Here is a 19,426-nt window from a genome sequence, read left to right as displayed (position 1 = left end):
ACTGAATGAGCTAAGTTTTTTCAGTTGTTACATGGTAACAAAATACTGTGGTGCCACTGAGTGCAGGGTGGAGGAAGGTTGTTTCACAAAAATCCTGTCAGTTAAAATTGCTGGTAAGAAAAAAGGGAGGAAATATGTATAAATAACCAGTCGAAACATTTTCCATTTTATCTGTGTTCTGCAAGTTAAAAACTTGAGTTACATGGGAGGAAATACATTAGGAGGAAATTCTTTACTGTGAGGGTGGTGAGGCACTGGAACAGGTTGCCCAGAGAAGCTGTGGATGCCCCATCCCTGGAAGTGTTCAAGGCCAGGCTGGATGGGGCTTTGAGCAACCTGCTCTAGTGGAGGTGTCCCTGCCCATGGCAGGGGGGTTGGAACGCGATGATCTTTAAGGTCCCTTCCAACTCTAACCATTCTATGATTCTATGGAAGAATTCTAAATACTAAGTATTTTCCTTTCACCAACGACCATTTATTTTTTTTACCTTTGAAAAAGAAAGCTTTAGACAGTGCTGTTTACTCCTAAATGCAGCTGTCAATCAGTTTTAAATCATTATACCAAAATGAGAGCTACTTTTATAAAGAAGAAAGCTTAAGTAAAGGAGGCAGAAGTTAAAAGTGTTGAAAAGATGTAAAAATTTGTTATAACTGAGCGCTAATGTTTAGTTTGTCTCTGCAACAACTATTTGTTTTATTTCTACAGACATTTAAAGTACAAATGACAAAAGTATGACTGTCCGTGCTCCTGTCTCAAATTAAGGGGTGGGAATTTCATGTGTTTCATACTGGTTTTGGCAGCTTTTGGAAATGAGGGATGGGGTAGGGAAGGGAGATCAAGAGGGGTGTGATGAGAGAGCTCAGATGTAGCCTGTAGGAAGAGTAACACTTTTCCTTTGAGTTCGTAATAGATAATGAGAATAGGTGCATTGTGTTCTTATAAAGAACCGAACATTGTGTGGGTTTTTTTTTTTTTTAATCAGGTAATATTCCGATTTGCCTTGGCACTTTTTAAGTACAAAGAAGAGGAGATCTTAAAGCTTCAAGATTCGATGTCCATTTTCAAGTATCTTCGATATTTCACACGCACTATACTCGATGCCAGGTGGGTATCTCAGACTTGTGTGTAATAGAAGGATTTGTAGTGGAGCATGAAAGGCTGTTGTGGTTTGGTTGTTTTCGTTTTCATCTAGATCTTAATTTAGATGCAGAGCAACTGGAGAAGAAACTAGCTACTAAGATTTCTCGTGAGTAGTTTTATCTAGCAGAGACAAAAGCACAAGTGATAAATGCATGATTGTAAATTCTTACATATGTTTGAAATTATTTTGCCAGGTTGGTCTTGTTTAGCAGTTGTATCATGGTAGCAACGCTTGATTTCAACCATAGATGAAGTCTCACCCCGCATTGCGGATACAACTTATGTTGTAAAATATTTAGCAATAAATATAAACATATCCTGGCTCTAATATTAAAAACGTGACCCATGACCCAGTAGGTTTAGATCTCTTATGTATCATTAATGCATAGGCTGATGCCACATAACTCCAGCTGATTTTAACACATACTTTGAAGCAGAGAGTAAATACAAATTAGATACTTGCCTGTTCTCAAGCCTTGCACAGGAATTACAGTCTGTAAATTAGGGTCTAGTGGTTTTCGGTTCCTAGTTTCAAGACTGTAGAGCAGCAGATAGAGAAAAGTCATATTGGGATTGGTTTAGTTTAATGTCTGAAAATGTTTTGCACAGATACTGAAACTCACTGATTTTTGTATTTAGTACAAAGTCATATCATGCAATCTGAGGTGTTGGTTTTTACTGTAACAACTTCCATATGAATTTAGGCTTGTACTTCGGCTTCTACTGCAAGAGCTATTTATTATTTTTACTTCCTGTGTTTCAGTTTTGATTGGAGAGAAGTTAAAACTAAATAATCTTACTCTGTGCTTAAAAAGGATTACTGGGACTGATGCAGGGAGAATGTTCTGCAATTGATTTAAATGGTAAAAGTCTTGATAACAGATGTTGCTTCCTCTGCTGAAATCTCTCCAAAAACTCTTGAGGGGGAGTTACATGGTGCTTTGTATTTTAGCATTCCACCCTTAGATTTGAAAAATGCTGGACAGTAGTTGTACTCAGCTGTTTCTGACCAAAATAAAAGCTGACTCTGATTCCAAATCTGGAAGTGACGAGAACTATGTACTTGATTTTGGGAAGAGGGTGCACGTATTTTGAATGGAAAACAATAAATAAAACAAACTTGTGGATATTTTATAATTGATAAATAGGCTATTTTATAGCTTATAATCAAATGTGTAATGTGTCATACCAGTAGTACCACAGCAGCATTGCCAGAAACTAGAGATTGCAAAAGAGAAGGGGGGAGAGGGAGAAGAGAAAAAAAATATTAAAAATTAAATCTTTTTGATAATTAACGAGAGCTGCAGATTTGGCTTTCTCTTCCTCTTCCAATTTTGTAATGGAAATGGTGTCTTGGCTCTCCTGCCTAAACTTTCTGGTGCTGAAATAACCTATTTTAATGAATTCTTATATTGCTGGAAGAGATCTCATTTTAACGTTAACAAAATCAGCTAATCGGGTATCTTTGGCAAGTGATGAGGTGAGTTTAGAATTCAGTGCATCAAAGATACTTACAATACAAGTATATCCTTTGTTGGTCTGTAAGAGTCTGTTTTCTTAGGATTTTAAGTCAGAGATGAAAGTAGTGGTGTAGTGCCACCTAGGGGATATAAGTTTTGCCAGTGAGAACTGATAGGGCACGATTCAAACCACCTGGTTTCTTATTCTACCATTTTGTACAAGTTTTACAGCATCAAAATTTAAAAAATACAAAAGGATGTAGAATGATGTCTTTCCTGATATGGACGAAGTCATCTTGTTGTAGAGGAAAAACTCAGATGCACCAAGTACTCAATCCAGCCAATAAGGCTCTGATCAGCCAAGTTTACATCTCCTGTTCCCAGTTGGCAAGGCTGTAATCGCTGTAGCATTATTTAGAGTTTGCAGGTGGCTTTGCGAACTGTTCAGCATTTGGTAACACTTTATCACTTGAAAGAACTTTGAAACTGAGCACTTTGTGGAATTTTCTGCAATACTGGTGACATCTGAGACCTGTCAGGTATGTGAAGGAGGCCAGAGATAGCAGCCATATACTAAATATTGATATGGATGAAGTTCAAAACTGATTTTAAAAAACCAACCAAATATGAATGATTGTCTGCTAACGTTGTGTAATCTTACAGGAAACTGACTGGTATTGCTTTTGGGGACCTGAATCCTTTTCCATTACGTCAGATCAGGAACCGCAGGACGTACCACCTGGAGAAAGTTCGTCTTGAACTAACTGAGCTAGAAGCCATTCGTGAGGATTTCCTGCGTGAACGAGACACGTGTGTAGAAAAAAGAGACCTTATTAGTGACGATGAGGAGGATAGTTGAAACTACTCAACGTAAACTTTTCTTTGGGATTGTGACCAAAGTGAGTTAACCTCCAAAACACTTTATTAATCCTGTCAAACAGAATGTAAACGAGTTGCTTTTGGAAATATGCAGGACAGATTTCCAAACCCCAGCACTTTCAGAAATACTGCTTTGTATGGAGACCAAACACTTCTGTTTACATTTATGTTTGTGGAATTGTATGTAGAGCACTTAATATCTTGTCTGAGTTTAGTCAAACAGTTGAATTGCCAGTTGTTTTCCCGCAGTGCGCTGTTAGTGCCTGTGTGTGAAACAGGAGTAAGAAAAGTCCATGCTGTGTTTACTACATTCATTGCCATTCTGCATTTTTTGACGTCATCATGTTTTTTGTAGTGCAGGTTCAGTGTGGGAGGACATCACATTTTTCAGTTTCAGGTTGGTTCGATAAATGGCTTTCATCACGTTGTCCTTGAATAAAGTAGCCATTCTCCAGGTCACAAACTAGAAAAGTATGGAATGAAGCATGGGAAGAACTTTTACATTCCTTTGTCTTTTCCTGAAGTGACATGAAAGGAATCATCAAACAGAACACTTGAATATATGTACTTAAAGTAAAGGTAAAATCAGTACCTATTTGTGATTGAATGTTCAGTGTATGCTGAAACAGTAATGTCAAACATCATTTATGCTTTTCTGGGCAGCTGTGTTGATAGTGAGTCTCATTAATGCAAAGGGGTTTTCTAGATCAACTTCTGTTTAGTCACTTTTATTTCTATTCACTTTTTTTGATTGCAATGTTTCAAAAAAGCCACAACCAAAAACCAGCTATAATGGAAGAAGAATGGAAGCTTGCCACAGGAGTACCGTGTTGTAGTACCTAATTAGTTGTGTATCTGTTGAAGGCTTTTTTAATTATTATTATTTTAATGCTTCTTCCTATTTAGGGCTTAAAATAAGACGAAGTCTTGATCCTTAAGAAGAAACATAGCATTCTTTTTGCATGAATGTATAACTGTTGTACAATAGTGGTAGCGATAGGATTCCCAAACCAAATATTTATCAATCAATCAAAGGAGCCTAAAGGTCACAGCATGCACACAGGAATTGAAGATCCTTTTCCAGCAGAGAAATGCAAGATTCTCTTGATGTGCTCAGCTTTGCTCTGAGTGTTGTGTGCACATCCTATGAGGTGGCTGTAAGGAAACCTGTGGGGTGTTTAGTGTTTCCGAGCGTGGAAGTGTGACTGGAGGCCATTCTTTCTCATTTGGTGACTAGCAATACTCTTAAACGGTTCTGAGGATGAGGAAGGTTTTTTTCCTTGCTGCCTGTTCTCTGGACTTCTGCAATGTTCTTTCCTGAGCTGTTGAATCTTTAGAATGTTGGATTGACTTAAATGTTGTGTTTGGATGCATCATGATAAAACTAGCCTTCAAATACCAGGCAGCAAATTGCTCAGCTCTGGGGAAGTGGTTAATTGGCAAAAACCAAAACTGGTGGTCGGGAGCGGTCAAGTGCATCAAGCTTCTACTCCATGTGTTTTCTTTTGGTTTTTCTGAGAACAAGTAGGACTTCTTTATCAGGTCTACTTCTGTAATTGTTTTAGGTAACTTAAGTGTGTACGGGGAGAAACCCTGCTTCTATTTCACAGCACTTTTTTTTTTTTTTTTTTGAGAAAGTATTTGTAGCCTTCTCTGAATAAGCGTATTATCAGTCAGTTTACCTGGAAGGGAAATATTTAATCAGTGGTGAACGTTGTAACTTACAGAAAATGTATGCTTCTTCTTCTTATGACATATAATTTTTAATCCTTGCCAATGAGGGGACACATGGTATGATCATCTTGGTTTGTATTGTTCCTGTCTTCTAGAATGTCCCCTACCTTGTCTATTGTAAGCAGTAGTTTGGGTTTTTTTATTCCCTAGTTACTCTTGGTTGCGTACTTGAGTTTATTAGGCAGGTTTTTCATATTATTGCATGTACTGTATTCTTTTTTTTTTTACTTACAATCAGTGTTTGGTATAAAAACGGGACCAGGTTTTCTAATTTTCTGGTTATGCTGCCTTGGTTAAGAAAGAGCTGGTCTCTAAATCAATCCATAACGTCTGCTTCTTTTTTTGTTGTAATCTTGTTTTCAAGTGTTAAATGAAATCTTTCTAAGCTGAAGATCTTCCTTCCAGTGGCAACAGCTGAAATATTAAGGTGAAGAATTTAGAAGTTCGTACCTACCCTGTTCCCACAAGTCTGTTATTCCTGGGTTTTGAGTCCTCACTATGAACTAGTCCTATGACTTCAGGAGATGTTTTCAGACTGATTTCATTGAAGCCCTCGGGTTGTGAAGATAAAACTAACTTTAAGGCAAGTGTTCAGGAAGTTCGCTGGCTGCCAAAGCATGACCTGCAATGTTACAGAACCGCTTCTTTTTTGCAGTTGTGCTGATGGTTAAATTCGTGTGTGTGTTGCTGTGTTTCATTATGTAAGTTGTTACCCAATTGTATGGTAAAACTAAGTAGCTGTTTCTTATGCCACTATGTGAATCTAATACACGAATGTTAGGAAGCGTATGGAAATCACGTTGTCTCTGGGTGCTTTGTTAGCTGGCAAATATGAAATGAGTTGATGCTGTTACACTCAAGTTCCCAGCAAGCTGTTGGCTTAATTTGGTTAAGCGTTGTTACTGATGTGTTACTGATGCCTTAGTGAAAAGGTAAAAAAATTGCAGAAACATCTAACCTCTGGCCACTAGAAGTCTACATAGAACAAAACCGAGATGCATACAGCAGGAAGCAAGGTCAGGAGAAGCTTGCCTTGCTGCTGCACGTGTCTTTGGGCGACTGTTAGTTTTCTAGTGGTGCTTAATCTGGTAACTTCGAAGAGTAGTAACTAGTTGGGGACACGCAAGATACACAGGCAGTATTAAACCTGATGAAACCAAGCAAAAATACAGTGCGACTTAGTGGCCTGCAAAAGCTGAACTGCAAGCCAAGTGTTTGTATTTAGGGGTAAACTTACGAAATAGTGCGTGAGGATTTAACATTCCTGCCAGCCACTCAGAAGGAAATTAACCTGTTAATGCACATAAAGACCACTAAGACGATTTTTAAACCTCAAAGTCATGCACATATGTGCAAGGAGTTCCTTATGTATCATTCCCAGTGTATGTGATGTAAAACAAACCACTAAGCTGCATCTTGCAGAATATTCCTGCATCTTCATACACGTATGCGTGGCTTTCCAGTGAAACTTCTGGTTACTTGTTTAAAGCGTTCTATTATCTTCTGTTAAATCGGCAAAAAATTGATGCACTACACCTCTAGCTATTAAAACTGCACAGTATTTCAGCTTTACCTGTACATGTGTACAGGTAGTGTTATCATCCAGTGTTATCAGACTGTTTGGTGGTTGTTTTTGTTTAACCAGCTGTGTAATCAATAAAAAGGTTTTTTGTTGTTGCTCTTTAGAGGTGTCTTCTGGGAGAGAGTCACCCCTTCCCTTCAGTCTTTGTAAACATGGTAAGATATTTCAGCAGAAAGGGAAAGATTTTTTTTTTTTTTCCTTCCTTAAAACATCAGGAATGAATGGTCTTAAATTTGACAGAGTTGTATGTTCAGTCATGCTTAACTGAGAAATGGAAAATTAATCAATTTCATGAAATTGTGTAGGTGTTAAAGTGAATGTTCCCCTAAGTGCCATGAGAGAAATCAGCAATATGCGGTACAAGAAATTTGAATCACAAAACATAAATGATGTTATTTTCATAAAGATGGATGTAAAGAAAAAATAAATTGTTTATTACTTTACAGCTTGCTCTGGTTCTTTTTTTTTTTTCATAACAGATGGAAATAACTGCAGGTGCCATCAGAACAAAACAGTGGTAAAGCTGGTGGGTTTATCTGATAATGTGATTTGAGAGAGTCTCTATAGAGGAACATAGATGCAAATTTGGCTTTGAAGCATGAAGATGTGAGCTATAGATGTGTTGCAGGTGATGCTGACTGGGGAAACTCATGATTGGTGTCTTGAGTTTCTTGGGAGGGAAGGGAAGGGGAGGGGAGATTAAATTTGCATGAGAATTCACAGGGAATGGGCTTCCTAAAAAAACATATGTATTTGTATGGTATATCCTAGCACCAAAAGCCTCTTTTGTGCATAATTTCACCTGCTTTGAAAATTTAACAAAGTACTGAATTAATTTGGAAATCTCAATGTCTGTCTTTCAGGTATTATTTTTGCATTTTGGAGTTACTTGATAGCCTCTTTAAGGGAATCAAGGTATTTCACTGAATTTCACTGAGTTTTTAGAGTTGGAAGGGACCATAAAGATCATCTAGTCCAACTCCCCTGCTGAAGCAGGATTGCCCAGAGCATGTCAGAGCATGTTACTCAGGACTGCATCCAGGCGGGTCTTGAAAATCTCCAAAGAAGGGGACTCCACAACCTCCCTGGGTAGCCTGTTCCAAGTACCTCAGCTACTTCTGATGTAAAACTTAGTCTTTGTGACAGAGGGAAAGTAAGAGTTGGGAGATGGCTTTAATTGCATGTCCAAGCAGATCTTTCGTAGTAGGGGCAAATAGTGCAGAGCTCGTGTCCTCTGGCTCTGCTACAGGTTGGCAAGCTGTTAAGAGCAGATATCGGCACAGTTGGAAATATGTTCAAAGGGGTTGCAAAACAGGATAGAGGGCAGCAATTGAGGCAGAACATGACTATGGCCTAAGGACCTCCTGTCCTGTATACTGAAAATTTAAGTCAAAGGGATAAACAGAAAATTCTGGGAAGAGAGTGCCTAGGGAGCAACGTCCTCGCTTGGACACTTGGCATATTTAGCTTGAGTAGGTTGTGTTGCCCAAGCAGCTGCCAGGGCCTGTTACAGAACAGCTGAGGGTTGAAATGGGACCCAGCTTGAGACATCTGTTCTCAGGGGGATTGCAACAAGGATGTGAGTGTGGCTGATGTGTATGGCTGATTTATGGTGTTAAATACCTTACTCTTAATAAATGTATTAACTGAGAAAGGATAAATGCAGCTCACCTAGTCTGAACTGAGACCAAATACCTGCCGAGTCTCACTGTGTTCTGGTGCCTCAGAGATGCCGAGAACACCCTGAAGTCTGCGGGTATTCCGATATATCAGGTGTTCCTTCTGTGGGATTTTCAGAAGTGCTAAACATAGCTTCCTTATCTGCAGCTCCTTGACCTTGCTGGAAGCAGAGTCCATGTAGTGTTGAAGCTTTAACAATTCCCACACATGAAGTACGTTCACTCAGATAATGCAGAGGAAGGGTGTGCTCTGCCTTGGAAGTTTCCTCCTGGAAAAGAAGGTAAAAGGTTCAATCACAAGGAAGTTGGTAGAGCGGTATTTTCATCATGATACTATGCTGTAGAAGCCATACTGCTCTACAGTTATACCCATCTATGATGCTCGCTTTTCAGAGGATTAGACTAGAAAGCAAAACTCAGGACTGGATACTGAATGTGATACTAAAAACCAAACAGTTATTTAATAAGAAAACTATCTGTTCTCTATGCTAAGTTAGTCTGGGGTGTTGTAAAGACAAGTAATGTAATTAAAACATTCAACACTAGAATATACCTGGGAAATTAAGATTATTTTTGGCCTTAATTAAGATGACTTTTGCCTTAATTAATATACTCCTGGCCTTGAGTGACTGCATCCTGCCTATGTGTTTCAAACGAGGTGTACCTTTTCTGTGTACAAAGCAGATAGAGGCAGCTCAGTGCAAAGATATAAGACTTCAGGTTTGAACTGATGAACTGACTCAGTGATGTCTTCAGGCACTGTGTTTGGTGATTAAACTGGGAAATAGCTGTGAAATAAGCTATTCACCTGTTTTTATAAATGCAGCTGGTATTTTTCTGGTATTTAAACCTGGGACTTCTCTTCTTGGAGACCTTGCAGGGCTGGCCAGCAGATATTAAATTCAAATCAGGGTTACTCAGGGCCTAGGGAGAGCTTGTCCTGATTTGGAAAGTGGTTGTGGCCTCTTGGGGCAAACCGTGCTGTTTTGTCCCCTTTGTTGCAGCTAGGAGCAAACAAAAGAGGTGGCCTTCCTTGTGTGCCCTTTCCTCGGGGAGGATTGCTGTGACTTTCACGTGACCATATCACATTGTAGAACTAAAGGTGAGGAATGAAACATCTTTATTTTTCTTTCAAATAATTCTGAGTTCTTCCACTGCCCTTTGAAACCTTTACTATTGCTCCCATTTCCTGTCCTCTGCCCTGTGTAATATCAGATGCAGCCACTTTCCTTTTGGATTTGGGAGATCAGGGTGGAACTCCTGGGTTGTGGACACCGCTCCCAGGGCAGGCGAGTCAGGGCATGGTTCAGTCCTCTTGACTTGGAACAGGGCTGAAGCCAAGTTTCTTTTTAACTGTGATAATAAAAAGCACTGCCTTTAGGCACTTGCCTAGTATAAAATTATTTTTTGAATTCATCTATCTTTGCAGCTTATTGCAATGGAAACAGCCTGCCTGGTTATGTCTGATAATTTGCCATAGCTTTGCGTTATCTTAACCACATACAGAATTGAAAGTGAAGGCAGCCTGGCATTTATATTTGATTTCGAAGGTGTGGACAATACCACATCATTCCTCATTAATAAATGTTGGATATTAACTTGCCCACAAGAAATTTAAGGAGACCAAACAGTATTTATTACAATTATAGTCTGCCAGATAAAGAGGGAGAAAATCTAGTTTTACAGGTTTTGGGAATGTCTTTAAGACAAGAGAGTAAACAGATGAAGGATGTCATTGTTGGTAGCCAACATCTGGTCTGGGGTAACTTGGGAAACAATACTGCAAATGTTTGTTAGGGTAGTGCATGGCAATGCAGTGAGGACTGGAAGGCTGTGCCATTCCTTCTATCGCAGTGGCTTCTTAAACAACAGGGAATTTCACTAGGTAATGTTGAGTTTCAGACCACAGAATAAACAATATCGGTTTGTATTTAGTCTTGCATAGAATATAGAACAAGGCTTATGCAAATGAAGTCCCTTTCTAATAAATTCACCTTCTCAGCCTTATTTCCTTGGTATTGTTTTCACATATCCTGAACCTACTGTAGCAGAAGAAATTGGGTTCTACCTCTGAGATGTTCCCTGATGAGCCTGGGAGAGCTGTGATGGGCTGGAAGGGTTTGGAACATCTCAAATGTGGGAATGTGGGGCTGTTGCTTCTGTTGGGGTCACGAGCCCTGGGGGCTGCCCAAGGTCAATACGTTCCTATCCAAATTTGATGCCATGTCAGCCACTTGTTACCTACCTTTGGCTGGATTAAACTTTCTGTTCCCCTTGCAGAGTAGCTTGGCTTGACCACCCACGAAAGGGAGCACAACTGAATAAACAAGTGGGGACTGTGTGTGTTTTTGAGATGGGGGGGCCTTTTGATGTCTGGAATAAATCAGGAGTTTGTATTGTTGTATAGGATTGCTGCTGAAAACTGGGACAGCCTGAGCTCTTCTGGTAAGCTTTGGACCAGTAGCTACCAGAAGGAGGAGGAGAGGACCTGGGCCAGCCCGGGGGCATTACTCCCCTCCGGATGGAGCAGAGCCCCCGCCGGGGTCACCTTCCCGGGCGCTGCTCGGGGGCAGCCGCCCTTCACCCCTTCCTCCCCAGGCGCCAGGCCGGAGCTGGGGGTGCGGAGCAGGGCGCAAGGCCGCGGTGCAACGCGGTTCTCTGCCTCGCTCCCGCCGTTTCCTTCCCGCCAGGCTGCCGAGGGTCGGGGGACGCACCCCTCCCCTCACGGGAGCCCTTCCCGCCCCGCGGGGCCGCCCCGGGAACTGCGGTCCGCGAGGGGGCGCGGCGGGTCCCCGCTGCCGGGCGTCGAGGCCACCGGCCCCTCCTTCCCTCACGCCCAGGGGCGGGCGGCCCAGCCCCGCCGGCTCCTCCGGTGAGCAGCGCCGGCGGCCGGTGCCGCCCCCACGGTCCCCTCCCGGCTCCCTTGGTGGGGACGGCCCGGCGGGGACCCTGCGCGGAGGGAGCCCGGCGGAGGCGGACGGGCCGTGCCCGGCGGTAAGTGGCATCTGTCCCCCCTCAGCCGGCGGCGCCAGGAGCCTTCCGCGGGGCAGGGGGCTTCCCTCCTCCCTCCGTCTCTGCCCCCGTGCCGGCTTCGGAGCCGCTTTCACCACGTTCCCGCTCTGCCTCCCGCCTCCACCGGAGTCCTGAGGCGGAAACACCGCAGCTGCGAAGCCCATCTGGCCGGGGAGCCCGCGGGGCCGCCCCTCGCCGCCGGTCCTTCCTCAGCGTGGCGGACGAGAGCCGGGGTCTGGAGCTGGGCCGTGGGGTCCCTGCCCGCAGGTCAGTCCGGCGGCTGCGGTGCGGGTCTGTCAGAGGTGCTCGGGTGGTCGCTCACGCTCGGTCACCCCCCTCCTACAGCGTTTTTAATGGTGTTTGCCCCTCGGATTGTGTGTGCCAGCTGTCCCCCTGCTCCAGCCAGGGCAGAAGGCAGCTCCCGGCTCATCCCCTCAGCCAGCAGCTGCCAGATCCCACACAGGCTGGGGAGCGCTGTCGTTTCAGAAGTGTGCCCTTCGGAATTACACGCCGCTATGCCTGGTGGTGTTTCAGTCCAAAGCCATTGGGGACAGTTGGTCCTGGGTTTCACACCTCAGCTTATTGATGTCGTTCAGCAAATGCTGTGTGACTTCGTCATGTTTACCCACAAGTTCCTTCCTGCGTTTTCCCTCGAACAGCTTCACTCGGGACCTGGTTGCCTTAACACCTGCTCTTCTGGGCAGTGAGCTGGGGGTCCCAGGGCGACGCAGCACGGCCTGGCCTGTGTCCTTTTAGGGGACAGTCAAGAATGAAGGTGTGAATGAGAGGGTGGAAATGTGCAGCGATTGCTCTTGCTTCGGCTGGTCAGTCACCAGCTGCAAAACGACCAAAATCGACATGCTCATCTGCTCCATGTATGGGGAAAAAGCTCAACTCTGACCCTCTCTACAGGTGACTGTTCCAAAGTATTAGTGGGTTTCGGACTTTTCTATGTCCTTTATCTGCTTGTGCAAGAAACGTAGATCGTATGGGCTAGATCTCACTTGGCTTTGGGGCAGTGATGTGCCTGATCTGCGGTAATAATCCTTGAAGGCGCCCGAGGGACGGGGAGTGGGGCTCTGCGATGCCACGCCAGCATGCCTGGCATTGTGGGCTTCCCCCTGCACTCCGTCTGTCCGGGTGTTCGCACTAAGCTCATCGTTAAGGCACGCGAGGGCTCCGGGTTCAGTGACAGCGACAGCCCTGGCAGTTAGCTCTCTGCTGGGGAGCCATAATTAGCTGCAGAGCTAACGCGTTTGGTACGTACACTTGAAGTGAGGGCTTGGAAATGCAGTCTTAGGTCATTCCCCATGCGTGTAATTGCTGCAGAGTAAACCTGGGTGGTCAGAAAGGGATCCCTTGGGAGTTAGTGGCAGGAGCAGTGATTCTGTAACAGGACTGAAGTGCTCGGTTGTTGGGTGTGTTTTGTGTCCTTTATAGACATGCAGGTCATGATAGCTGCCTCAATTTTCTGACAGAAAAAAGTTTTAGGCTACTGTTGTTTTCTGACAGGAAAATATTTAAGTGAAAACAAGAGTTAGCTGAGATTAATATAACTTCTAAATGTGTTTTGATTATGTTTATTTGAAAGCAGAGGGTAAAAATTACTTGTTTTTTTGCTGTTGGAATTGTTTAGTCTTTTCTAGGACAAAAAAGAAGAGAAAGGGGATGAGAAAGGTGAAAGAGGAAAACACTAATGCTTATAAAAATCTGTTTAGTTTTAGCATAAGGCACTGAAGCTAGAATGCAATATCATTTTAATTTGTTTGATGGGTTTGGGTGGTTTTTTGTTGGCTTGGCTTGTGTTGTTGTTTTTTTTTTTCAAATTACTAATTTAAAACAGTCCAGTTCTGATTCTAAATTATTTTGGTAATTTTTCAATCTTAAAAAAACATCTTATAAGGGAAATTGTTACTTTGGTCTGTTCTAATGCGTTTTGGATTTTGCTTATGTATAACTATTGTTTTGTAATATAAAAACATGCCACAGGGGATGCTTCTGAGTTTGGCAAAGGACTTAGTGATTCAGCTCGTGTCAGGTGTACTTGAGAAAGTAAGATTATTCAGCTGTTACCTCAGTCACTTGAAACTGGTTTCCTTAGGGTAGAAGATACCCTAAGGAAAAAAAATGCAAGGCTGGTGACAAGCTAACATTTTTGTTCTCACTTCTGTTTTCTATAATCCTGCTCTCGTTCAGCGGTGGGTGGACATTTATCATGGATTTGACATGTGTAGACCAGTCATTGATTGTCAAATAATTTGGTGATGACAGCTTAATAACTTACCCATGCAGGGAAACCTTTTTTAAAAGAGCAAAATAGAACTTACTTTCTTCTGCTCCTCTTAAGGCGGATTCTGTCACCCTCTTCAGAAGAGTTGATTTCTTTAGATTAATTTCCTTTACACACAGCACAAGCTGTACTAAAAAGGCTCTTCTGTATTGCAATAAGAATATCCACATCCAGAGTTTCCACTGATAGTTTCCACATATAAAAAAATATGTCTTTAAATATATGCCTTAGATCACAATGGGAAACAGCGTGATTTCTTAGGGTAAAGAAGATCCAATTTTATGGTATGACAGAATTTAGGGACATGAAGAGATTAGGTGGGACATGTTTCTAGTGCCTGAAACTGGAATCTCGGAGGTCTGAATTCTGTTTCTGGTTTTGCTACATGTCTGTAGGAAAATCATCTGCATAGGACTAACAATACCTTGTGGTGTTTGGGATGCGTAAAGGGGAGTTGGATACAGGAGTAAAAGGTGAAGTGTCATTAGTATACATATAGTATACTATGGAGTATCATTATGTAAACATGGTAAGGAATATGAATATGCTGAGTAGAAGCTGGCCTTTGTGTTAAAACTCTCACTGCTAGGAATCCTAGAGCAAAGAGACCAACATAGAAGAGATGGCCCCAACATGGGATGTTTGAGGAACAGGCATGGCATGTTGTGTGAAGGCCATCTCCTCTACAGAGCTTGCCTTGGAGCTCTTACAGCTCTGGTCTGATCCAAGACTCACTGGAGCAAATCCCCCATCATCCTGGTTTTAATGAATTCTGGTGCCGACCCTAAGTGATTGGAATGGTCCCGACTCATTGTATTGGGATACTGTTTGGGCACATGCCCCAGAAACGTTAGCATAAAGAGTGTATCGGAAAATAAAGTTGATTGTTGCTATTCGCTCAGATCATGAATGGACAACTTCTTTGCCTGAATGCGTCAAAGATGAATGACCATCTCTAATTCAGTCTGCTTTCACTGACCAGCATAAGGAAATTGCCATCTGGCTAGAGAAAAAAATGAAGGCTCTCATCCCTCCTTTGATATACTTGTGCTCTGTGCTTGCAAACGGAGTCCAACAAAAACATCGTAGTTGAAATCTTTGAATGTGAAGTCACCTTAAGTTTCCTAAGATCAGTATGTAATATCAGGGGAAGGTTATGTTTATGCTTGTTAATGGGATTTTTATTTCAGATAAACTTTACGTGCGTGAAGGTTATCTTTTATTATCTTACCCACCTTATGCTGTGTACTTGCTAATGACAATTGTCGTGGGTCATCAAGTGTATGATCTATTTTAGGCATCTGTAACTGTGGCTGCTGGGCAAAAGGCAGCGAGAGAGATCTGCAGAAGTAATGAGAGTGGATGGCAGTATAAGATAACGTGACGTGATAGACATGGGAAACACCAGCACATCAGAGGTATGACTGGAGGGTCTGAACACTTTGGAAGAGCTTTGTGTTCAGTCTTCAAAAACAAGGCTGTAGGTTGACTTGGATGCTTGAACGGTTCCTTGGCATTGAGGGTAAGCTTGCTGCCTTGACCTTTGCAGAACAAGGGTATAAGTTAAAAGATCAGCAAAAGGGATGAGAATTTTCTGGTCGTTTTTGAGATGATACTGCATGGATTCTATGCATCTGCAAAGGTATCTATGTTCTTTGGAGGATGCTGGGAAATGAGTATACTTAGCAATCACATAAAGTGGCTATGTTCCCACAGGCATCTGGGGGGAGTTTCCCGTTCTCAAAGCAATGTTTTTAACTTGCTCTTCTGAATGACAAACCCTCGCTCTCTTAGAACAATGGTTTTCTTTTAGGTGTGTTTGCATTAATGTTATTTTTAGCCACGTACCTTGGATTCTGATGAAGGGAGTAGTCAGCTTGAGGGCTTTACAGTCTTTGGGCAAGTCTCAGCAGTATCTCTTAATATGTGAGCATTTTCCCATACTTGACTTTTGCATGTGCTCAGAGCTTAATCTTGCAATTCAGGATGAGCAAAAGGTTTGGGGTTTTCATCAAGGCTTGGCTTTGTCCTTTGTTTGCATTTTCTGAAATCTGGGTGTTGAACTAGTTTTGCACCAACACTTCAAAAAAACCTGCTCTGAACAATTATGAGCAACATTATATACGTATATGGAGCCAATATGGAGCCAATATGGAGCTCAGTAGCTTAGTATGGAGCCAATAGCTCAGAGATGGCCTCATTCTTGTAAATGCTCCTAAAGCATTTATTGCCTCTAGTTTCAAGCCTTGAGCAATATTGGTCAATAAGCTTTCTCTGAGATTATGAAAGGTTGCTTGAGGAATACAGTAATTTGCTTACAAAGCAGAATTTAGCATTGTTTATTTTCATTGAGAGGAAAAAGAGACATTTTTGTCCCAAGCATGAATGTGGCTTTGGGAAGGGAATTAATGAGCAAAGTAGCAGAATAGTTCATCTGGGTTCATCTTGAAAAACTCTGAAAATATAGGCAAAGTAAGGATCAGCCAGAAAATGTCTGAGAAAGTATAGAAGTGGACAGTGGAAGTGAAAAAAAACCAACCAACCCCACGTTGTAACACGTGTAGTCCAGGCTCACGAATGCAAGTGCTGGTTTCTGCAGGATACTTTAATAGCGCTGTAGTCAGTGTCACAACCTATGTGGTTTCTGTCATTTGCCTTAGGTACTTACTGGATAAGAGAGATCATTGCTAGAGCACAGTTATACAGGAAGGCGTGGGAGGCAAATTGTCTCCCTTGCAGGGTTTTAAAACTGGGTTTTGAACAGATTTGTTAATGAAAATGCGGTAGGCCCTGCAGAGCCTTTAAAAGAGCTATTGCTTCTGCAGTGGAGACCTCCAGCAAGGCTGCTATGAGGGGCATGAAAGCTATTGCCAGGGATACCTTGCCACCTCCCTCTCCTCCACGAGGTGCCTGCAAGTGTCTGTCATGCAGGGGAATGGTAACTTCTGAAATGTGACAGAAATGGATGTGTTCTGGTCTTGTGACAGAGGCCTGTCAGTCATGTCACATCACAATATGCATACTATCCCCTGAGGTGTGCAGATACGCACCCTTCAAAAAAGAGAGGACGCAGTTTTGATGTACAGCTGAAATATTTCCCATCACCCGATGAGTGAAGCAGTGGGTCCCTTGCGGAGAGGGAGTGGGGCTTGCCGGTGTAATGCATGTGCCCTATATCTCCTCCATCTTGGAGGAAAGAGGGTGGAGGAGAGCAGGCTGTCAGCTGGGTGTGGGCCGTTAGGACCTCCCCACCTAATGAATACGTTGAGAAAGGGAAAGGAGTGATAGGAAGTGCATGGTTACAAAGTCCCCCTGGATCTCCTTGTGCTTTGGACTTGGCAATCCAAAAGGATGCACTGCATGGAGATGTTAAGTGTATGATGAGAGCTGTCACAGAATTACACAAAACTGTGTCGCTAGAGGGTGGGAGCAGGTACCGCTTCCCAGCTTGTGTGTTGTGTGACTGGTGCTGAGTACTGATAGAGGGACATCTGATTTTGTTGATATCCTTTTACTTATTGCTACTAATTTTTTGAAAGAGTGAATGTTATTCGCAACTAATTTCTGTGTAAGTGTTGATTCACTAGCCCTCCTGCTTGAAATAAAGCAGTCGAATAATTTTTGTCCTAATGTGTAGGTTTTGCCAATGTCAGCCAAAAAATATACGTAGAAGAACTAAGAGATTATTCCTGTTCCTTTGAAGCAATAGAAGGAGCGTATTTGGAAAGGAATTCAGTTGATACTCAACATGGCCCCATGGGTTTGAAGCCAATGGTTTATAAAAAGGGAGAGAAGCTGGGTGCATATTGACAAGTTGTTAGATTTTTACTGCTTAAGGTATATGCTCTTGTTAGAGAAAAATATTTAAAAATATGTGAATTTCAACTTGGCAGGAACACTACAATTGCCCTTTGGTACTTTGTCCTATTTTATAAAAAGTCTGCTGATTTATCGAAATAGCTGGATCTTCTTGCAACACTGAATTGAGTACGTTTCTAAAGGATCAACACAGAGCTTTGTCTTCTTGTGAAATAAGCTTCGCAGTCAGGTAGGCTGCTATTTAAAAACATGCAGGAGCTGTATAGAAGTATAGAACCTGGAAGTCCCCAGTGCACCTGAAGCAAGCAACATCTGGGATTCATAAGGAAACACACATTACATTGAGAAGTACCAATAAGCCGCTGAAGCCTAGAGATGTGTGAGAGTAACTGCATGGCTCAATGTAGTTAGATTTTATTGTGATGCTGGAGGCCTTACAGCTACTTTACACGTTCTGATCCAAGTAGCGGATGTTGTTTGTGCCAACAATTGTGTTCGGGAAACAAATTGCAGAGTTACGCAGAGTAATGTATGCGACAAATGCTGCTCATGTTTTTTTCATTTGAAATGTCTAGGGTGTGATGAAAGATGCTGTGCTGAAAACTCTGTAGATGGAATCACAATGCCTGTTTGCAGCAGGAGTTCAGATTTCCATTGGCTGTCCTGCCTATGTGCTTCAGAAACGCTGCCCAACATGAGACAAAGGAAGCTCTTGCCTCGTGGTTTCCTTGGTTTGTGGTCTTCCTGCTGACACTTTAATGAAGCAGCCTGTAATGCTGATTCTAATGCTTGCTCTCTTCAGTGTAGTGTGAATGCTTTATTGTCCATGAGTTTGTCAAATTGTTGATTAGTTGCTTTACATCCGACACATTTACGTTTCAAAGTGTGTTCTGTGCTTCTGGTTCAGTATGTGCTCAGCTACTTCAGTGAGGGGCAAGAACTCTCTTCGCTTATAGGTGGTTGCCTCTTTCTATATTTGGACCCTCACTTTTTGGCTGAGACTGCTGAATTAATTCTTTTTATTGATCAATGGTAACTTTGGCCATGAATGAGCGGCAGTGGATTATACCAGAAGTGTTTTACCCATTCTTTCCTATTGGAAGATTGTAATTAATGTATTTTTTCCTTAATATTCCAGTTGCATCGTCTTTGTGCATCAATGAAAAGTCCAAATATGGCTTTGTTCAAGCAACAGAAGGTGGAAGACGTTTACGAAATTGGGGAAGAGCTGGGAAGGTAAGTTTGTACTGATGACGCCACACTATTCTAAAAGCTGGCACATGGAGATATTTGCCACATCCTAAAACAATGACTCTGCAGGATAGCCTGAATCAGTTGCAATATACAACAACAGAAACACATCCCTTTACAAAAACTGCACTTTGGATTTTATTTTTTTTTAAGTTAAGTGTGCTAACTATTTTTCCTGTTTCTTTCTTTGTAACTATGACAACAAAAGGTATGTTTACATCGTCTTTTGTAGATAGGTGTCATCTGTGTCTGTGCTTCAGACTGAGTTCACCTGTCCGTTCTCAGAAGCAGCTGGGGAACAGGAACCCATGGTGCTTGTCGTAGATGCAGCCCTTTAATTTGCCTTGCTGTTTTGAGCAGCACTGCACAGCATTGCTGTTTTCAACTGGAACTGAGAGAACACATTCATATCTGCCTGTAAAACACTGTGTACGTGTTCCTGAAAAGATTTACCTGTCAAAATTTCAGCTGGACTGGTTAATACTTGTATATAGCTTTTAATCTATAAAGGCTTATCTGCAGGTATTAATTATAGGTGGAGTTAATGGGCTATTACCATGCTCAACCATAAGCAGCTGC

At 42.3% G+C, this 19,426-nt stretch overlaps 2 protein-coding genes across 2 annotated transcripts in view; both read left to right on the top strand.

Annotated features, from left to right (window-relative positions):
- TBC1D2B (TBC1 domain family member 2B) overlaps nt 1–3,460 on the top strand; it is a 29,713-nt gene extending 26,253 nt beyond the window's left edge. Inside the window, exons 12-13 of the mRNA XM_074155775.1 lie at nt 984–1,105; nt 3,265–3,460. Coding sequence (XP_074011876.1) covers nt 984–1,105; nt 3,265–3,460 — 318 coding nt within the window. The remainder of the gene's footprint in view (nt 1–983; nt 1,106–3,264) is intronic.
- A 7,878-nt stretch (nt 3,461–11,338) lies between these two features.
- Nucleotides 11,339–19,426, top strand: part of DAPK2 (death associated protein kinase 2) — a 50,981-nt gene continuing 42,893 nt past the window's right edge. The window contains exons 1-2 of the mRNA XM_074155467.1: nt 11,339–11,754; nt 18,735–18,832. Of these exons, the coding sequence (XP_074011568.1) occupies nt 18,756–18,832 (77 nt within the window). The 5' untranslated portion in view covers nt 11,339–11,754; nt 18,735–18,755. The remainder of the gene's footprint in view (nt 11,755–18,734; nt 18,833–19,426) is intronic.

This window comes from Numenius arquata, chromosome 11, assembly GCF_964106895.1.
Source record: "Numenius arquata chromosome 11, bNumArq3.hap1.1, whole genome shotgun sequence".
In the NCBI taxonomy this organism is placed as follows: Eukaryota; Metazoa; Chordata; class Aves; order Charadriiformes; family Scolopacidae; genus Numenius; species Numenius arquata.
The sequence above is the reverse complement of the archived record's forward strand: the minus strand, read 5'-3'. Positions and strand labels throughout refer to the sequence as shown.